Source organism: Rhopalosiphum padi, chromosome 1 (assembly GCF_020882245.1).
Source record: "Rhopalosiphum padi isolate XX-2018 chromosome 1, ASM2088224v1, whole genome shotgun sequence".
Taxonomy (NCBI): domain Eukaryota; kingdom Metazoa; phylum Arthropoda; class Insecta; order Hemiptera; family Aphididae; genus Rhopalosiphum; species Rhopalosiphum padi.
In genome coordinates, this window is record NC_083597.1 from 15,097,533 (window position 1) to 15,117,878 (window position 20,346).

General features: G+C 27.2%; 2 protein-coding genes across 2 annotated transcripts; one reads left to right on the forward strand and one right to left on the reverse strand.

Moving 5' to 3' along the window:
- Nucleotides 1–1,235: 1,235 nt before the first annotated feature.
- LOC132921696 (glycine dehydrogenase (decarboxylating), mitochondrial) lies at nucleotides 1,236–12,424 on the forward strand. Its single transcript, XM_060984866.1, has 17 exons — nucleotides 1,236–1,434; nucleotides 3,474–3,558; nucleotides 4,675–4,810; nucleotides 5,284–5,671; nucleotides 7,555–7,751; nucleotides 9,081–9,426; nucleotides 9,512–9,598; nucleotides 9,700–9,876; nucleotides 9,935–10,119; nucleotides 10,199–10,400; nucleotides 10,635–10,751; nucleotides 10,817–10,962; nucleotides 11,048–11,180; nucleotides 11,234–11,444; nucleotides 11,503–11,610; nucleotides 11,676–11,821; nucleotides 11,888–12,424. The coding sequence occupies exons 1-17, from the start codon at nucleotides 1,282–1,284 to the stop codon at nucleotides 11,978–11,980; spliced, it is 2,910 nt and encodes a 969-aa protein (XP_060840849.1). The 5' UTR covers nucleotides 1,236–1,281; the 3' UTR covers nucleotides 11,981–12,424.
- Nucleotides 12,425–13,911: 1,487 nt separating this feature from the next.
- LOC132921705 (ras-related C3 botulinum toxin substrate 1) lies at nucleotides 13,912–15,665 on the reverse strand. The gene is made up of 4 exons (XM_060984877.1): nucleotides 15,271–15,665; nucleotides 15,081–15,195; nucleotides 14,739–15,017; nucleotides 13,912–14,662 (listed from the first exon to the last, which is right to left on the reverse strand). Exons 1-4 carry the CDS (start codon nucleotides 15,384–15,386, stop codon nucleotides 14,585–14,587), a joined length of 588 nt encoding a protein of 195 aa, XP_060840860.1. The 5' UTR covers nucleotides 15,387–15,665; the 3' UTR covers nucleotides 13,912–14,584.
- Between the last annotated feature and the right edge of the window lie 4,681 nt (nucleotides 15,666–20,346).

Sequence of the window (20,346 nt, forward strand, 5' to 3'; positions counted from 1 at the left end):
GACACCTACTAATACAGCCAAGTAGTTATGGTTGCCTATTTTCAACATTTTTAAATTTGATATACCTATGATTATCTATGATCATCATACAATATTATAGGATTTACCTATTAATTTGTCAGCTATAGGTTATTATTATTATTTTTTATATTGTGTTTAGTTTTAGTTAAATGTGATTTTTATATCCCCATACCTTGTGGCTTTTTAAAAAGGTTATTAGTTTTTCTTGTATCTTGTTAATTCTTTTGTTACTGTTTCTGTATGTATACCTACCTAATATATATACGATGAATCTATGTATTAATTTAAATACAATTATATTTTATGCATAGACGCAACTAGAGCTCTATTTCTGTGTAGGCTAAATTGATATCAGCAACCCGTGGGGGCTTTGCCCCTACACCACTATTATTGATTAAAGAGTCCACCCAAGTCCCCCTCCCTTTAGTTACGCCTATGATTTTTATGTATTATTATTAATGAATATATTATAGACACTAATCTCAAGTCCAATGATTGCATTTTAATAAATTTATACATAATAATATTTTGTTGTTTTAATGCATGGTTAAAATTTGTTATTATTATTAGTTTCACCCTTTCCTCCTATACAAATGAGTATAGATATAGAATTGTTTTATGTGAATTATTATTATTATTAATCATATTAGATATAATAGTGGTTTTAAGTATTTTAACTATTAGGGATAGCCACCTGCAGTTTTCACCGAGAATAACTTTACTTGAACTTAAGATTTTCTTAAGACTACATACCGATATATTTTATCATGCTTAAAATTAAAGCCTCAGCCATAAGGGTTGTACATGATTTATATTAATTAAACGAAAATTGATAACTATATAATAATGATTTGCCTGCAATTTTCCATACATGGTTCGATCATTAAACTATAATTTTCTGTGTATGATTCGATTATTAGACTGCAATTTTTAACTGAATAATTAAAAAATAAGTGAAATTTATATATGTATGTAATAAATAATAGACATACCTCGATATTGCAGATGATTATATTATAGGTCGTAACCGTATTGTATAATATTATATGTATTTAATTGTAGCCATTTTCATTATTATTTATAATTTTATCATTGGATAGTAAATTTAAGTAAGCGGTTGTGATTAGTCGTTAAAAATAAATAATAATAATAACTGTATTGTATAATTGTACAAATAATAACCATGTTGATTCGCTGTTGATTAAATACGGTGATGAGTGATGACGATAATATTATTGCGTTAGGAAACAGTGGTCAGTCATGTTTCGCCGTTTAAATTGTTTGCGCAGGACGCAACGCTTTTACTCGTTAAATGTATCGAATTCCGTGTTCGGTCGTGAATCTTTTATTCAGCGACATATCGGACCCAATGACTCCGACCAAAAGCTGATGCTAAAAGAACTGGGATATCAGGTGCGTTTTGAATGTGCATAAAAATTAGTTTAGCATATATTAGATAGAATTGAAAATTCTTAAAAATAAATACTTTTTGTGTTATGTGTTTAACTGTTATTATAGCTTAGTAATTACTTGATTTACGTTAAGTTATTAACTGTTTATTGACTATTGTTATATTTTTTGAAATGGTAAAAAAATATATAATATTTTACATATTATAATATTGTATATTATACGTATAATGATATGTATAATTTTATAAAACTACCTGTTATATTTATTTAGTGAAGTTGTATAATATTGTACAGTTATTGACTATCATAGAACTATTTTTATTTATTTATTTTTAAAACATATAATTACCAAAAAAGAAAATATATTATAAATAAATATGATAGGTATAGGTACAGCTTACATATTCTAATTATTTTGTAATTTTTTTTGAACAAGTAATAAATTACAATATGAAAAATAATTATATAGCTTTTTAAAGGCCTAACTGCTGAGTACTGTTAGTCTATCTGCAATAAGCCTGAAAAACAGCTGGCCTTTTGAACAAATAATTAGTTTGCAAACGGGCTAACCTATCGCAAAAAACCTAATCTTTTTGCAAAAAGACTAATTTTCCACATGGCTTACGATATGTTTATAATTATCGAATGAATAGTTTACCTTTCCAAACGAATTTCTTTAGTTACCAAAATAAGGTGATTGATAATATAACAGATAGGTACCTATATATATTTGCATAAAAAAACTCCTTTTTTCAAAAGGTATCGTGTCTATTTTTTCTACTGTGCGTACTTTTTTTATCACAAACAACACACAGAATTTCCTAATTTTTAAATTTAAACACACAGACAATTATACTGACACATAACAGTTTATTGTTTTGTGTAATGTACAATTCAATCTCAACATTTTTTTAAAACAATGTTGAGTAAATAATTGGTTTATAATGATATTTAAAAATGGTGAATCAGAATTTAATTTTTATCTCTTTTTTTATATTTATTTATCAATAATTTTAATGGTGAGCTAGATATAATTTTAAATTGTTAATTTGGATTTTTAAGTAGATTATTAGTTATTACATTTTGTTTTATTATGATTATAATTTATGTCACTTATATGTTATGGATAAAAAAGAAAAGTGTGGTAAAAAAGCTATTAGGTATTGGTATTAAATATAATAAGTACTGGACTTAAGTTATTGCGATGAGTTAAATCCGTATCTACTTTTATTTTTTTTAAATTCATTATATAGTAAATCACAGCACTATAGGTTCTTTTTAAAAAACACTTAAAGTTAAGTATCTGTAAAGAATTGGGTGTATTTTACTATTAAAACTAAAAATAATACTATAGGTAGTAGGTACTCAGTTCTAGCATATGCAACAGTAGTTTCTTCATCTTGTTTTATACCTACCTATAGTAATTTTTATTATTATATTATAAATAGTAGGTACCTACTTTAATTTATATATAATCAATATAAAATATAAATTCACTACTTGTGTTTACATAAAGATCTCTTTAAAAGTTTAAAGACAAGTAGATTGATGAACAAATACAACTATTGAAAATGATATACAATATGTGATTATTGATTAAACAATTATTACACGTTTAATTTCCAAAATCAAAATTGTTAGTCACTAATCACTACCTACCTAAGTTTTTAAATTAATTATTAAAATGAAAAACAAAATAAAAATTAATATTTCTAAAATAATCAAATAATGTAAATAACACATAATAATTAATAACTACTCTGAACACTGCAGCTAAGCTGCTCCATGTGTACTAAACACCTATACACGCCAAATACTACGCGGAAATATAAATAAAGCATAGCTAGTAGTTTATGTACAGATTATATACCTAGTCATTATATAATCATAATAATTCGATTGTTTGATCGAGCTATCTGTAAAATAATCATACCCATTTTATTTTTTATTCTAGCTCGAATAGGTATGAGTAGGATTTTTATCGTATACCTTGAAAATAAAATTGTTAAACTTACATGGACCATAAATTGGTATTTTCAGAGTTTAGAAGACTTGAGCGAGGCCGTGATCCCAGATAGCGTTTATCTCCAGAAGACGCCTAATTTAAAATCGTCAGTTATTATAGGTATGTTATGTGTTATATCAAACAATTGATAACCTCTTGTTTATGCAGGAATTTTAATTTTTGTTAATGAAATAATGAGTTTATATTAATGCATTCATATTTACACATATTAAATGGAATATATAAAATACAAACTAAAACAGTTTATGTTTGTAATACAATCACTCCACATTAATACATTATACCAATACTTACTATTACATAATACATAATAAAAAAATAATGATTTGAATACAAAGTAAACTATAATACATACTATTATATATATATATATATATATATATATAGGTTATTATATTAATTTATTGTACTAATTTAGTCATTTATACAAACTTTAATTATAATAATATCTTACATTATTATTATTTTAGATTCGGAGCAGAGCGACGAATATAATGATTAATACAGCGATCTGTGTTCTTTTATGTCTATCGTCACTTTTTGAGGCAAAAAAAAAAAGATTCAATTTTCAACTTTAGGCATGGTTTCTTGTAGAAAATTGGATCTATAGTAGTACTCTGTAGAGTAAAAATTAAAAATTCCCATTTCTCTTTTCTTAATAATCAGGACAGAATTAATTTCTTTATTTTATTGTAATTTAAAAAAAACGAATAACTGTAGAAACTTAAAATTGTCACCAAGTATTTGTATTATATTTGTCTATACATAATAGGTATTAATATTACAATTGAAATTTAGATTTGAAAGAATAGTGATTTCAAAATTATACGTAGAACTTTAGATTGAGATCTTTGGATGCGGTGATGTTGAATATTTTGGCGACATCCCAAAGTTGAATTCCATAAGTCCATTTGGGCCTTAGTAGGAGTTTGTTGGGGAGTTTCATGCACATAAAGGTTAAAAGTGGCCGAAGCAGTCGGATACGGCTTTTTAGTTTTCGGGTTTTGTTAATTATGTGTGATAGCCAACGGTCTATGTCTATAAGAATTCTGAAGTAGCGTACACACTTAATAAGAGGAATTGGTTGATTATTGAGGTAATATTGGGCATATTCCGCGGTGAAGATATTGTACTTGATTATTTGATTATTACATTTACCAAAAATAAAAAATAATGGAATAAATCTATACGTTAATAAATAAACACATTTCACAGATGAGCAATCTCTAGCCACTTTGATAAAATCCATTGCAAGTAAAAATCAAAAATGGAGAAGTTTTATCGGGATGGGTTACTACAACTGCCATACACCTCATGTCATCGTGAGAAACATGCTGGAGAATCCTGGATGGTATGCTTAATTTTTTTTAATATTTTGTTTTCAGTGCTCTGATGCTATATATTGTACATTAATTGTGTTTACTAGTTAAGTACTATAATTATTGGTACACTGGAATATTGACACTATATTATAGGCACTCTTTATGTAATATGACATTTCTAAAGAAGTTATAAGATTTTACATCTATGTGTATTAATAACTTTAGTTGCAAACTATATCAAAAAAATCAAATCAAAAATTAAAAAAAAAATATATATAGGTATATTAAATCTATATTTTAATTTGACAATGTCCTAATCGCAGTAAGATTAGGTTTACTTAAATAGTCGTAAATGCACTTGCTCTATCTGCTCATTTCACTCTTCTCTCTTGATTAGGCTTTTTAACTGTAGTACAAATATTATACTATATAAATATATTATTATATATAGAAATTAAATTTACTTAAATACTTTATAAAATGTGCCTGTTGTGCAATGTAGGTTGACACCTTACACCCCTTACCAAGAGGAAATCGGTCAAGGTCGACTAGAGAGTTTACTAAATTTCCAGACATTGGTTGTCGACCTTACGTGTATGGACGTAGCCAACGCGTCTCTATTAGACGAAGCCACGTCGGCATCCGAAGCGCTGGCCATGACGTACCGGCACAACAAACGAAAACGCTGGTTCGTTGCGGACAACGTACACCCACAGACATTGTCAGTTGTAAATACTAGAGCTTCTGCCCTTGGCATCGAAGTCTGCTCCGGTGATCCGAGCCAAGTGGAAGACTTTAAATCGTATAGTGGTGTGTTATTACAGTACCCAGACACATATGGTCATATATTGGATTACGGAGAGATCGTGCGTAAAGCTCACGACAATGAGGTTCGTGTACAATGCCAATATAATATAGGGTATCTCTATAATTACAATTAAAGTTTCAAAGTTGTATAATGACAAAGAAAAAATCCAAGGGGAAAGTTTTTCATTGATCACTTTAAAATATAATTTTACCTATTTGAAAAACTATTTAATATTGAAAACTAGAAACGTAAAAACGCATAATGTAATACAATACCTGTACTATAATAAGTATTATATTTTACTCAATTGGCCACTACATCACGTGTTTTCTCTGAGATTAGATAAACATATTATTCAATTAGTATTTAATATCATTATCACATTATTATATTATCAGGTGTTGGTTAACAACTCTGCACATAAATCTTATAATTTTAATAATATCTTAGATATTTTTTCTAAGTTGTATATACTTACGTACTTACGTACTTAGTACTTATGTACTTTTGTCTGTCACGTATACTTTGGTGATTTTTTGAAAAATGTTTAAAAGTTTTCAATTATATTATTTGTAATAAAATCTGTGGTTGAATACTTAGTTAACCAACATCATTCAACTAATTCAACTTTATTCGTTTTGAAAGATCTTTGTTTAATAAAGATGAACAATTAAACAACTAATTCAGTGAAATAACAAAAATAAAAATAATCCAAGAACATTTTGAATTTTGATACAACCATGTAGCCATTTCAGCAACTATTTTTATTTATAATTTAAATTTTGAGCTGAGAATGATTTATTGGTTATAAGATGATGATGTGCTTTTTTAAGTAAAAATATATTATTGATTTATAGCATATAAGAACATTGGAATGATATGTTAACATTGAATTTATGGTTTTATCTGATCCGTTTTTTACTGGGAATCAAAATAGTAAAAAAAGGTATTCAATAAAAATTAAAAAGGTTAACATATTTTTGATTTTTGTTGTCATAAGTACCTAATATTATGAGTGTTTAATTATTACTTCCTAATTGTTATTTATAAGTCTTATGCAATATCATATTGCATTGCTTAATGTACAAAATAGGTCATGGGCTGCCTACACATTATTATTATCTATTAGTCTATTACTCGCCATAGTCTTGATGATATAGGTCAGGGGTGGCGAACCTACGTTGATCAAATTTCAATCGCGAAAAATTTAAATTATTAAAAATTATGCTATTTATAAAATTTTGGTTAAAAGAGATTTAAAGAAATAGATTATATAAATTTTAAAAATTATAATTACAAAAAAAATGTGTAGGTACTTAATAAAATAATATAATAAATCTGTAACTTTATTTTTGTCCTTAGAAAATATAATTTCCTTTGGGTACGTGAAAAATTTGGCACTTGACCCAAAAAGATTCGCCACCTCTGATGTAGGTAATCAATAGATATAATAAATATTTGTTTATGAAAATTATGAGGGGGTAATATTTAAAATTAGCGGACAACGTATGGCAGACGGTTGTCCGTTTCATTAAGCTGAAAATACCACTCATATAAAAAATAACCTTTATTTATATTTAGCATAGAGATCTATTAAGCATTAAGTGTGAATATGTTAATATTATGTATTTCACCATATCGGTTTACTAGTAATTGTCGATTCTTTGGTATTTATCAAGTATAAGCTTATTATCGAATAAATCCAGTACATGTACTCACTGTACTTATAAGAAAAAACACGTAAAAGTTGCAGTTAAACTTTACACGTTTATATACAGAATATAGTGAAAACTCAACTTTAGTTAATAGTATTAATACATCTGTGTCGGTAATTATACTGATTATAATATCGACTTACTTGTACACCCAAATCAACTGGTATATAAGATATAACCACTACCGCGGAATATCGGTGGATGAATTTTATGTATACCGTCAGCTCTATAATAATCACTTATATCACAGACTTTAGTCGTGTGTGCCACGGACTTGTTGTCGCTTACGTTGATCAAAGCGCCTGGCGAATACGGAGTGGACATTGTGGTCGGAAGTAGTCAACGACTTGGCACTCCGCTCGGATATGGAGGACCACACGCTGCATTTATCGCATGCAAGAAACCTTTGATGCGACTGATACCGGGAAGGATGGTCGGTATTACGAGGTAGGTAATTATATATTATAATATTATAATAATTATATGACTATCGTCCATAGGCGTAACTAGTCCTTAAGGTTAGGGGAGGGGGCTAGATTCCTAAAAATGTTTTATAGCAATTTTTTTTAAATTAGATTATTATTAGTTATTTCTATTGGTGTTTAGTGTTTAAAACTGATTTGAATGATTATTCGTTTATATATGAAACATTATATTTTTTTATATTGTGGGCAAAAATAAAGTTAATTCTAAAATGTTTATAAGCACATACATTTACCCGAAAATTCTGGGGGAACTGAAGCCCATTCAAGCCCCCCCCCCTTAGTTACGCCTATGTGATGACTATATCTATCTACTTCTAACCCATGGTTAACTTACAGTTGTTAATACATAATTAACTAGTAAAATTTTGTGAAAATATTTTGTTATAGTTATAACTCATAATATATATATATGTAATAAGTTCAATGATGCGTTCAAATCTTTTTAGGGCTTTTTTTTATAAAATTCAATTAATTATAAGGAGTATTCACTCCTCCTTTTGTTGATTCTCTCATGCATAAATCCAACCCGGTATAGTTAACCCGACAATTATAATAAATAAGCAAGTAGAAGTAAGTACTTAATTATAATAATTTGTAGGTGGTGATATTACATAGGTAGGTAGGTAGGTATATTAGGTAATTGTGGGAAAACTCGAGTTGGGTCCAGAAATATTTGATCGCCTAAATTAAACACGAGTTTATTCCACATAGTAATATGCTAATATTCGAATTGGGTCCGCTTACAACAGATGGTCATCGTAATATTTTGTGTAGCTCACCCTTACATTTTTGTTTTATTAAAAACTTTACTTGGAAATTCACATACAGAGGCCACACATGTAACATAATATCATGCTAAAAACAAAATAAAAATTAATATTTTTAGAAGAGATGTTTTGTTTTACAAGTGGACAATCGATACAGTTTAATTTTGTGAAAGATGTGTCATTTAAATTTTTTTCCTAATTAATTTACTAATTTAAACTATATAATGTAAATATTAATTATGGTCAACGATATTTAAGCTTTGTATCAAACCTCAAAGTGTTGCCTTCCGAGAAGTAGACTGTACTAGCCCAAAATATTTTTTTTTAAATTTGATTGTTCTAGACTACACCCAACTCATGCCAATTTTGAAATTTTGGATCCAATAATTATCCAACTCGAAGTTTTTTCTAATTATCTAGACCAAAAACACTTCATACCTATTTATTTATTTTAATTACAACTAGGTATATACTATTATGTAGAATATCATTTATGTATCTATTATTTTATATTATTTGTACAGAGATGCAGATGGAGACAAGGCCTACAGATTAACATTGCAAACCCGTGAACAACATATACGTCGTGAACGGGCAACCAGCAACATTTGTACTGCACAAGCCCTGCTAGCAAATGTGGTCGCTATGTACGCAATCTACCACGGTCCCGTAGGACTGAGAAATATCGCCCAGAGAGTGCACAACAGTACCGTAATACTTAAGACAGCGCTTGACAAAATACCTGGATGCAGCACGAGCGATGCCAGTTTTTTCGATACTTTGCACTTGAAGACCACGATTCCTCAACAGGAAATAATCGACAGGTGTAGAGAAAAAAAGATCAATCTGAGGTTTTTCGACGATCAATCTGTGAGTATACCTACCTAAATTGTATTATTTAGTTGTATGCAAATTCAGCAGATTTTATTTTAATTCGTTATTTTTTGTGTAATAGATTGGTATATCACTAGACGAGACAGTAGCATCCGAAGACATAGACGACTTGCTGTGGATTTTTGGAGGCGAAAATAATAAGAACAATGTAAGTATACCTATATAATAGGTTACATAGTAGTGTAGGTATACCATATAGGTGAAAGGTGATTCAATAATATGTTCAATTAATTAATTAATTGATTTTAGATTATATCTAATGATGAGATTTTAGAAAAAAGTGTAAGTAAAACATTATTTAAGAGGACGTCACAGTATTTACAACATCCAGTATTTAACAATCATCAATCAGAAACACAAATTGTTCGATACATGAAACAATTGGAAAATAAAGATGTTTCACTTGTTCACTCCATGATTCCATTAGTGAGTCGAGTTGTCGGTTATTAAATATATAGACATTTATTTTATTTTATTTTTTTAGGGATCGTGCACAATGAAATTAAATGCTACTGTCGAGTTGTTACCGCTCTCAGAACCTGGATTTATTAACATTCATCCATTTGTGCCACCTGAACAAGTTCCAGGATATCACCAAATCTTACAAGAATTAGAATACGACCTCTGCCAGCTAACTGGTTATGATAAAATATCTTTTCAGCCCAATAGGTATACCTGCATGCATTTAATAAAAAAAATATTTTAAATAATTGTATAAACTTATGCGTTATAATACACACTATACTAGCGGCTCTCAAGGAGAATTCGCCGGTCTATGTGCCATAATGAAATATCATCAACACCGCGGGGAAGAAGATAGAAAAGTGTGTCTAATTCCCACGTCAGCACATGGTACTAATCCAGCATCAGCGCAAATGGCTGGAATGGATATTCAGTTGGTAAATGTGTCCAAAGATGGTTGCATTGATTTACATCATCTCCAAGATAAGGTATAGGCACCTAATTACCTTACATTAGTTACATTATTATGCTTTGTAAATTATGACTATATTATATCTATATTAATGTATTAATGTATTATATTATTTTATAATATATGCTTACCTACTAGGTATTTATACCTTTAGGTCTATCTAGTAAGTATACTAGATTGGTGTTTATTTATTTATTTTTTGTTTCATTAAATCTAACAAAGTTGATCTATTTTCTAATTATTCATGTAGGTTAATAAATATAAAAACCAATTATCGTGTATAATGATAACATATCCGTCTACTAATGGAGTATTTGAAGAATCTGTTATGGACATTTGTGAAATGATACATTCAAATGGTGGACAAGTAATAAAAATATGATTTTATATCAAAAATATATTATAAAACTTAACTCATATTTCAAAATTAAGGTTTACTTGGATGGAGCTAACATGAATGCACAAGTTGGATTATGTCGACCTGGTGATATTGGAGCTGATGTATCTCATTTGAATTTACATAAAACATTCTGTATACCTCATGGTGGCGGAGGTCCTGGGATGGGACCAATAGTTGTGTAAGTATTTAAGTGATTTAATGGTAGTAATTGATATAAATTTATAATTTAATATAAGGAATATTTATTATTTATTGTTACTTAGTAAATCACACTTGGCTCCGTTTTTACCAACTCACCCAATTATCTACAACGGTAATGAATTAAGTTTGGGTACTGTTAGTGCTGCTCCATATGGATCAGCTTCTATCATACCTATTTCCTGGGCATATATAAAAGTAATTTATATTTTACTTTTAATAAACATATATTAATAAAAATACATTTATAGTTAATGGGCTCTCAAGGACTCAAGAAAGCAACTCAAGTAGCTATATTAAATGCTAATTATATGAGTAAAAAGTTAAGTTCTCACTACAAAACATTGTTTGTTGGCACTAAATGTGGATTGGTAGCTCATGAATTCATAATAGACACAAGAGAATTTAAAAAGACTGCAAATATTGATGCTACAGATATTGCTAAGCGATTAATTGATTACGGTATGTATTTATGATTTATATATCTATAAATATAATAGATTGTTATTTTTTTTTTTAGGATTTCATGCTCCTACTATGTCTTGGCCAGTGGCTGGTACATTGATGATAGAACCTACAGAATCTGAAAGTAAAATGGAATTAGATAGATTTTGTAATGCTCTAATCAGTGAGTACATTAATTTAATTTATAATTTGTTAAAAATGTAACGGTTTTTATAATTTAAACATAAGGCATAAGAGAAGAAATCAGACAAATAGAGAATGGCGAAGCTGATCGGGAACAAAATGTGTTAAAATTAGCCCCACATACATTGAAACAAATTTGTAGTGACGAATGGAATAGACCATATTCTAGAAAATTAGCAGCTTATCCAATGGTATTTAAAATTTTAAATCTATGTTATAAATTATAATATAATGACCATTGAATATTTGTTCATTAGGGACACGAGCAAAAAGTTTGGCCAAGTGTTGGTCGCATTGACAGTAAATATGGAGATCAAAATGTAGTTTGCAGTTGCCCATTAGTATTTTAAACTTTATAAACACATCAATAATAATAAAAAAAAAATAAATAATCACAGAATAAAACATTTATTTTATACATTATTTTAAATTCAAATTTAATAACTATGATTTTTAAAACCTACTACCTAGTACCAGTAATGCCTACCTGTGTATAGGTAATAATAAATTATTGCTAAGTACTGCTAATTTATATTTTTGATAGAGTTAGTATTAATCATCTTTCCTTCTATTACTGAACACCTGCAAAAACAAAATCAAACTGATATCTGTAAATTATTAAATTAAGTATACCTTTAAAATATAATCATGTTCAATGATATTTCTATTACAGGTATTTATGTATCTAAATTTATTGTATTGATATAATAATAAGTTCTATGGATAACATTTTACTTAATTTGTATAATTTTCTTGTAATATAATATTGTCAGTCTATGATGACTAATCAAAAATTAATAATGAAATTATTTATGTGTACTCTAGTTATGTAAAATTATCTAATTGTCTTTATTACACAAGGTTACAAAATGTGCCAGAGTTGTATTGTCTATATTTTAAGTTTGCTGTACCACTTGTACAATTAAATTCAGTCCTGGATTGAACCAGTGAGCTACAGAGAAAATCTTGGTGAGCCACTAAAATGTTGGGCTTATTGAAAGACTAGAAAAGGTATACATTGTAAATTATAAGTAAAACCATAATAATATTCTTAATGAGTTATGTATATACATAATATCATGTATTATACTTAATAAATAAAAATGAAAATATAATAAAATAGAAAAATTAATGGTGAAAATACATAAGATCCAATAAAGAACCAATTCAATTTTTTTTTGCTATCAAAAATCACCTTTTAAAGTTGAAAATCAAGTTAATTTTACTATTTCAAAATGTTTTTATACACCATACATTTATTTATAGAGTAGATACATAAAAAAACATAGTAAAATAAATTAAAACAATTTAAATATATAATAAATGAGCGGAATGCTCATTATATAAAAAGTAGTCATACAATTTATTTTAGTAGGGGCTAAGCTCGAGCATATGTAACAAACTGGAAATTTATATGGGGTGAAATTACTAAATTTGGCCCTGCTTGTATTCATTGTCTCCATAATATAACTAATAAATAGTTTAAATTATTTGGCTTAATAAATAAGTATGTTATAAGTAAAATCATCTATTGAGTTACTATTGAAATAATAACACTTGAATGTTTAAATTAATTTATTAATTTATTTCTTACTTAATTTGATATATAGTTTAATAAAAATGATAAATAAATAGTAAATAATTGTATATATCATTATATCAAGCACTTACAATTTAGACATATATGTTTCATATTTCCTATTTCTTTAAGATATCTACCTACAATAAAATCGTACAACTAAAACATTAAAATAATTTGCTATTTTTCTTATAAACTTTTATTTTTTTAAATATTTTAAGAGAACATTATACCCGCATGGCATGTGTTGTCTCTGTCTTATGAACATAAGGCATAGCAAATTTGCATTCAGCAGATTCAATTTTCTGCTGTTAGCTTTAATATTAAAGTTAATATACGAGCATTTTAAAGTTTTAATATTTTACATAACTATAACTCACTTAAAAATTAAGATATTAATTTAATAATAGTAAGCATTATAGTAGCCTATAATAGTATTACCTTTAAGTTTGATAATAGGTAAATTGACTCTAATATTATGACAGCTATAATATTATGATATTGCTAACAGCATAAAATTGAATCTACTGAACGCAAATTTGCTATGTCTTACGTTTGTAAGACAGAGACAACATATACGGGTATGATATTCTTTTAAATAAAAATTGTTATAGCTCTTTTTGTTAAATGTTAAGAAATATATACAATTTATAATATAGTTTTACACTTGCTTACTTATACAATAAAGAACAATAAATGTAATTCGTTTAGTAACACAAATTTATTTTATTTAAATTAAAAAATTCAATTTATAATAATTATAATAATATGAAACATGACAATCTTTTTAATTGAATGTATGACAATAATGTTGACCAGTCAATTTTTTTACAACCTCTAATCTAAGCTGCCAATTTGTTGTTACATTAATTACAAAAATGTTGCATGACTAGATGTAAATAACTAAATAATAGAGATTCATGTACTTTGTTTTTACAAAAAATTATTTTTGAGCAAAATAATAGATAAAAAAAAATCTATAATAAGCCTAAAGTTAATAGTGCAATGAATAAAATAAAAATTAATGAGAATTAATTTAAAATATAAAAAAGGCACTACATTGTCAACCGAGGAAGACTGTTTATTAATTTTGTACTGTTTATAATATATATAGTCATGCGTGGCAATGGAAAAGTAAAATGCTTATTTTTTTAAAAGTATAAAATTAACCGTTTAAACATATCTTTGGTAAACAACAATATTTAACTAAATGGCACTGATTTTGGACTTGGTTTTCAAGCTAACATATAAATCATGCCAAATAGATTTGAATATACGATTAAAAAATTAAAAAATTAAGAATGAAGTGTCTGAACAACCCTTTTAAATTTTTATACAGAGGTAGGAATACAGCTGCTTTCTTCAGTCTGTCATACTAAGCTATAGTGCATTTCCTTTGTTGGTGTTTAAGTGGTACTGGTCGTAAAACAGCTCTTACAGCTTCATCAAATACCTTGAGGATTTACAATAATAATTTAGATATTATAAAATAATTAGCTTTATCAGAAGCCACAAATTCTTTTACTCACCAGTTTTAATCCTCTTTGAGTCAATGCAGAACATTCGAGATATTTTACAGCTCTTATTTTATTGGCCAACTTTTGTCCCTGTTCACGTTTGATTGGGGATAGTCCTTGTTCAGATAAGACATTTAACGTTTCTTTGTCTTCTCTTAAATCTATTTTCGTACCAACTAAAATCATAGGAGCATCTGGACAGTGATGTTTAATTTCAGGATACCATTTGGAAACCACATTTTCAAAAGAAGATGGACTAGCAACACTAAAGCAGACCAAAAATACGTCCGTCTGCAAAAAATAAAATTAAACAACAGAAGTGAAAACAGTAATTAAAAAAACACAAATATTAACCTGTGGATAAGAAAGTGGTCTTAAACGATCATAATCTTCTTGGCCAGCCGTATCCCATAAACCAAGACTGACGGGAATACTGTCAACCACCATAGGTGCAGAGTAGTTATCAAATCTATTGAACAACAATCAATACTCAATAATATTGTTTATCCCATAGTTTTTAATAGTTTGATGGTTTAACACTTACACAGTAGGTACATATTCTCCTGGAAAGCTGTCAGTAGTATACGATATTAACATACAAGTCTTGCCCACGGTACCATCGCCGACAACTACACATTTGATTGGCCGTCCTGCCGACATATTTTGATCTTAAATATTTTTATTTTATTAATTTTCTTTGTTGTCTGTTGAAATCCCAATGCACAATCTGTTTGTATTTCAAACTGGAATATATTATATACATTTACAATTCCGAGAACTCGCCGTATAACAGCCAGCACTTTACAACAATACTTTATCGGTTTAACAGCCACTAAATATAATAGGCATGACCCATGTCAATTACTTTTAATTAGTTTAATGATTAGCAAATAAAAAAATAAGTTAAAAAATTTACTTGCTATTATCATTTGTTATTTTATTTATCAACATTGGGAGACAGTTATCATTGTACAATTGGTTATTGGTTGTGCGTTTGAGGTTACATAGATACAACCACTTAATAGATTAAATACAACTATGGCCTATAGGTCTATGGCCCTTCCATGGCTAACAAAAATTTGAAAATCTAGTTATTATTTCTTTAATTCTTTAAAGTATACTTAAAAATTAAAAAATCAGATTTCGAAGAATAACAATTAGTAGTAGTATGCTGAATAATTTTAAACTTGAGGCAAGACAAAAAGTAAAGGACTCACTTACCAAAAATATTGATTTTTGTATATAATTTTTTTACAACAAAAAAGTAACAGTATATGTATATGTGTTAAGCCTTCTTAATAATCGATTCTTTGTCAGTAAATATTTTAAAATAAGACGTAAGTCGTAAACGACCAACAAGTTTAAAGGACTAAAGGTCAACAATAGATTGTAGATGTGCTGAGCTCATTACAGACCTCTTTGAATAGAATTCGCTTTCGCTATGCAAATAAATAAATAAGTACAAAAGATTTCCATTATGATGGCTATAAAATATAATTTTAGCGAAGCATTCTTAAACTAATCTTTCTTCGAGATGAGTCACTCAAGTCAGCCGTCGGGGTTAGAGGGGTGCGAGGATCCCAATCAAAATATACCTATTACAAAATACTAACATAGTAACACACAATACTACTAGGTACCTACTTAAGTAGTAAGTAGTAAGTACTTTGTTTATACATAAAACATTTATTATATATTTTTACGCATAAGTATATCATAAAAATGTTAGTGCTAAAAATATCATGAATTTTTATTCTTAATAAATTATTATTAATTTAACAAGTGTGGGTCGTACAAACTAAGTAATGTAGGTATAAAAAAAAGTCCAGGTGTCTAAGTTGCGAGATCCCGTGCAAGCTAGAGCTCTACTCGCTCAGTCGCTCCACTACATCGCGCCGGCACTGTTAATAATAAACTGAATATAATATAGTACTAACTACTTAGTACTGAGTCCTTATTTTATAAAAGAACTTAATACTTTTAATTTTTCCTTCTGCATAGAAAGGCTTCAGATTCTCAAACTTTTAATTATTAAATAATTAAGAATAAAAATCGATTATAATATTAAGAGGCCGTTCTGGTAGCGAAAAATCGACCGTAAAAACATGCTTTCGTACTTCCCATTTTCCACAGCTCTCAATAGTCGTAGAAACATGATTTATACACCAAAATAAACTTGAGAAGTTCCTCTAGATGATCTCGTTCCAGATTTTTGAATTTTTTTTTCAAACCGGAGATATTTGCATTTGAAATTTTCAAAATTTTTAACATTTTTAAAAAATCATATAAAATAGAAAAAAAAAGATATCAAAAATCTGGAACGAGATCATCTAGAGGAACTTCTCAAGTTTATTTTGGTGTATAAATCATGTTTCTACGACTACTGAGAGCTGAGGAAAATGGGAAGTACGAAAACATGTTTTTGGTTAAAAAATCATAAATTTACAGTCGTCATGTGCTGCTCTGCTAAGTATAGCGGCAGCGTTCGAGAACAGTGTTCATGCCACCACCCCGCGCGCGACTGCAGCCGTACCGCACCAAAGGTTTAAACTGGTTTTCATATCGCAGTTTATAAATAAATATTGTCAATTACGATAACAATTATGTTGGTGACCGAATAATATTTTAACCGATATTGAATTTTATATTTCGTGTATTATTATTCTGCACGCCGTATTAAAGATCTCACGTTATCATAAAATTATTATAATTTGTTTAATAAAAGTACGATTTGAATAATTATTTTTTTAATCTTGAAGAGAATTTGATGATTTAGTTAATTTTATTTACGCTGAACCATATATGAAAAAAAAATATGAAATTTAAATCGATATAACAAAAAAACACCTTAGGTACCTACAATCTGCACGGTTACATATGAATAAATAATAGCCTGTTGAATAAAGTGACAAATGTAATTAATGTACTTACGATATAACTCGATAACTTATAATAGTCTAAATAATAAGTGATTTAAATCCCTAATTATATTAATTATTTACATAAATCAGTCAAATACTGTAATTATTTTTAATTAGTAGGTACGTCTATTACAGATTATTTATTTATTAAATTTAATAATAACAAATAAACAAATTTAAGCCAATTCAAAATATGACAAAACTAGTTGACACCAATATACTTTTTTTTTTTTAAATTATTAATTAAATAATTATATTTACAACCAATATAATATACTATAAGTACATTTGATACGAGAATGAGAAGCACTCGAGTACAAAATAAATCGTCAAATCGTATAAAATATTAAAATAATAAAGCTATGTAGTTATAACATATCAGAATATTATATGTATATCATAATATGATAATATATAGTAGTAATTACTAATTATTGTTATAATATATTTTTTTTTTAAATATTAGAAACGGTTTTATTTATTTTTCATTTATTACTTTCATTTTTTAATTTTCGCTTTTTTTGTTTTTATATTTTCCAAAATATGTTGAGGATCTAAAATTTTGAAAATTACCAAAAAATGTGTATTTAGATATTACCTATCTCCTCCCAAAAACTCCATACCAATCTGAAGTCACTGGACTTATAAAAAGAAACACAATGTCATATTGTAATTCACATTGACTTATTTTATTGGCTTTTGGTAATTTTTTTTTAGAGTAATAATAGGTATCACATATGAAAATTTAGTTAGGTACAAACTATAAATTCTTCGAAAACCAAATACAATATACAAATTAAACTTCATAGAAAATATAAACAAGTTAATTTGGCATATTTAACTGTGCAATCAATATAAATTGATTAAATTAAAATTGAATTACTTTTTACAAAATATTAATAATCATACAATTTATTATAAAAAAATACTTAGACACAATTTTTTTTTTTAATATGTATTTGAAGTTAAGCTCTACACAGGGCCGTTTTCAGCTTTTTTGAGGCCCTGGTCAGTGAATTTATTTAATTTAATTTATTCGCAAAGTAAAAATGCTTAAACAATTTAAAACAATGCTCTTTATAAGTTATTTATTTCTCAATTACGAAATATCGAAAAATGTATTTTCAGAATTTTTTTACTAGTGTTTTAAGTTAGTATTTTGATATAATTCATTAAAATCTCAAAAATATATAAACTATATAATAAGAAATTTATAAAAATGTCTTCACAAACAATTTTGATATTTTGTAATACTCATTTTTTAAAATAAATAATACTCGTAAATAAATAAAATAACAGTAGGTACCTATATATGTATACTTGAAATTTTCACCAAATGTTTATATTATTATTTTTATTATAAAATACAATTTTCAAAATTCTTTAACTCTTTTTGAACTACTTATATAGGCGTGACAAATATTCATCTATTTAATTTTTTTTCTTCCATAAATGGTTCAACATTTTTAAACATTTAATACAAGATCCTAAATAACTTAATTTTTTATGTGTATAAAAATATAAAATACATAAGCGCAATTTTTTATAAATGCATTTGAAGTTTAAGCTTCATTTTAGTCCCTTTAATTGTGTTTATGCATTTAATCGACTTAAATACTAGATAATCCCAAAAATATTTAAAGTTTACCTAATTGTTTCCCATGATGAACGCACGATAATTAATTATTAGCACCAGTCACTATTTTTTTGTAAATTTTGCTACTACACACTTTTTTTTTTTTATTTGCATATCTAGACAATATCAGGGTTATCACTAGTAAAGATAAACTTTTTTTCGTCTATTTGTCATTTGTTATTGCACACAAAGATAAGGGCTGATCAGCACCTAAGAAAAAGGTTCTACAACAGGTTTGATTATACCACAGAAAATTCTTTTATCTATTCTGTGATTATACCTTGGAATTGTGCCTTGAGGATTGAATTAAAATAAAAACGAATTAAATTATATAATCCTTATTTAATTATTAAAAAAAATATTCGTGTTTTATAAAAATATTGTTTTGGATACGAATTGCTAAAATGTCCTCATTCAAGAACTCTGATTTTTTTTTTTTGATATCGGTTTTTGTTTTTAATATATTCATTTTACGTACGGAGATGATTTGTCAGTCTATAGAATAATTAGTATAGGATATATTATATGATAACTTATATTTAAATAATTGTGATGTACAATATTTTACTTGATTTCGTAAACAAATTAATTTCATATGCTCATAAAAATTTTTCTATATTGATGCTGGAATTTTTTTATAGTCATTTGAAGAAAAAGTTATGGATAACCTTTTGTTGTGTTTTTTTAACCTTAGATATAAATTATTACAAAAATTTTATGAATTTTCAACTTCAAAATGCCTTGCAAATGTTCGCAATTTTGATATATTTTGTAAACATTTGAACTTTTAATGCTTATAAGTTATAAGCAAAAAATGTGACTAACGATTTTTGATTTTTTTTTTTTTACTACCATAAGAACAACTTATAATAAACATTATATTAAATTTTAAAGATTTTTTGAAAGCCGAATTTGTTTTATCGATATTTCAAGAAAAAAATTCCCGTTTTTCCGTTACTTTTTCAAGGTTTTTCCTGACGCTTTTGAAAACTACTACACAGCATATTTTACTTTTGACCACAAAGTACCAACTAGATTCAATTTCCTTTTCAAAGAGGGACTG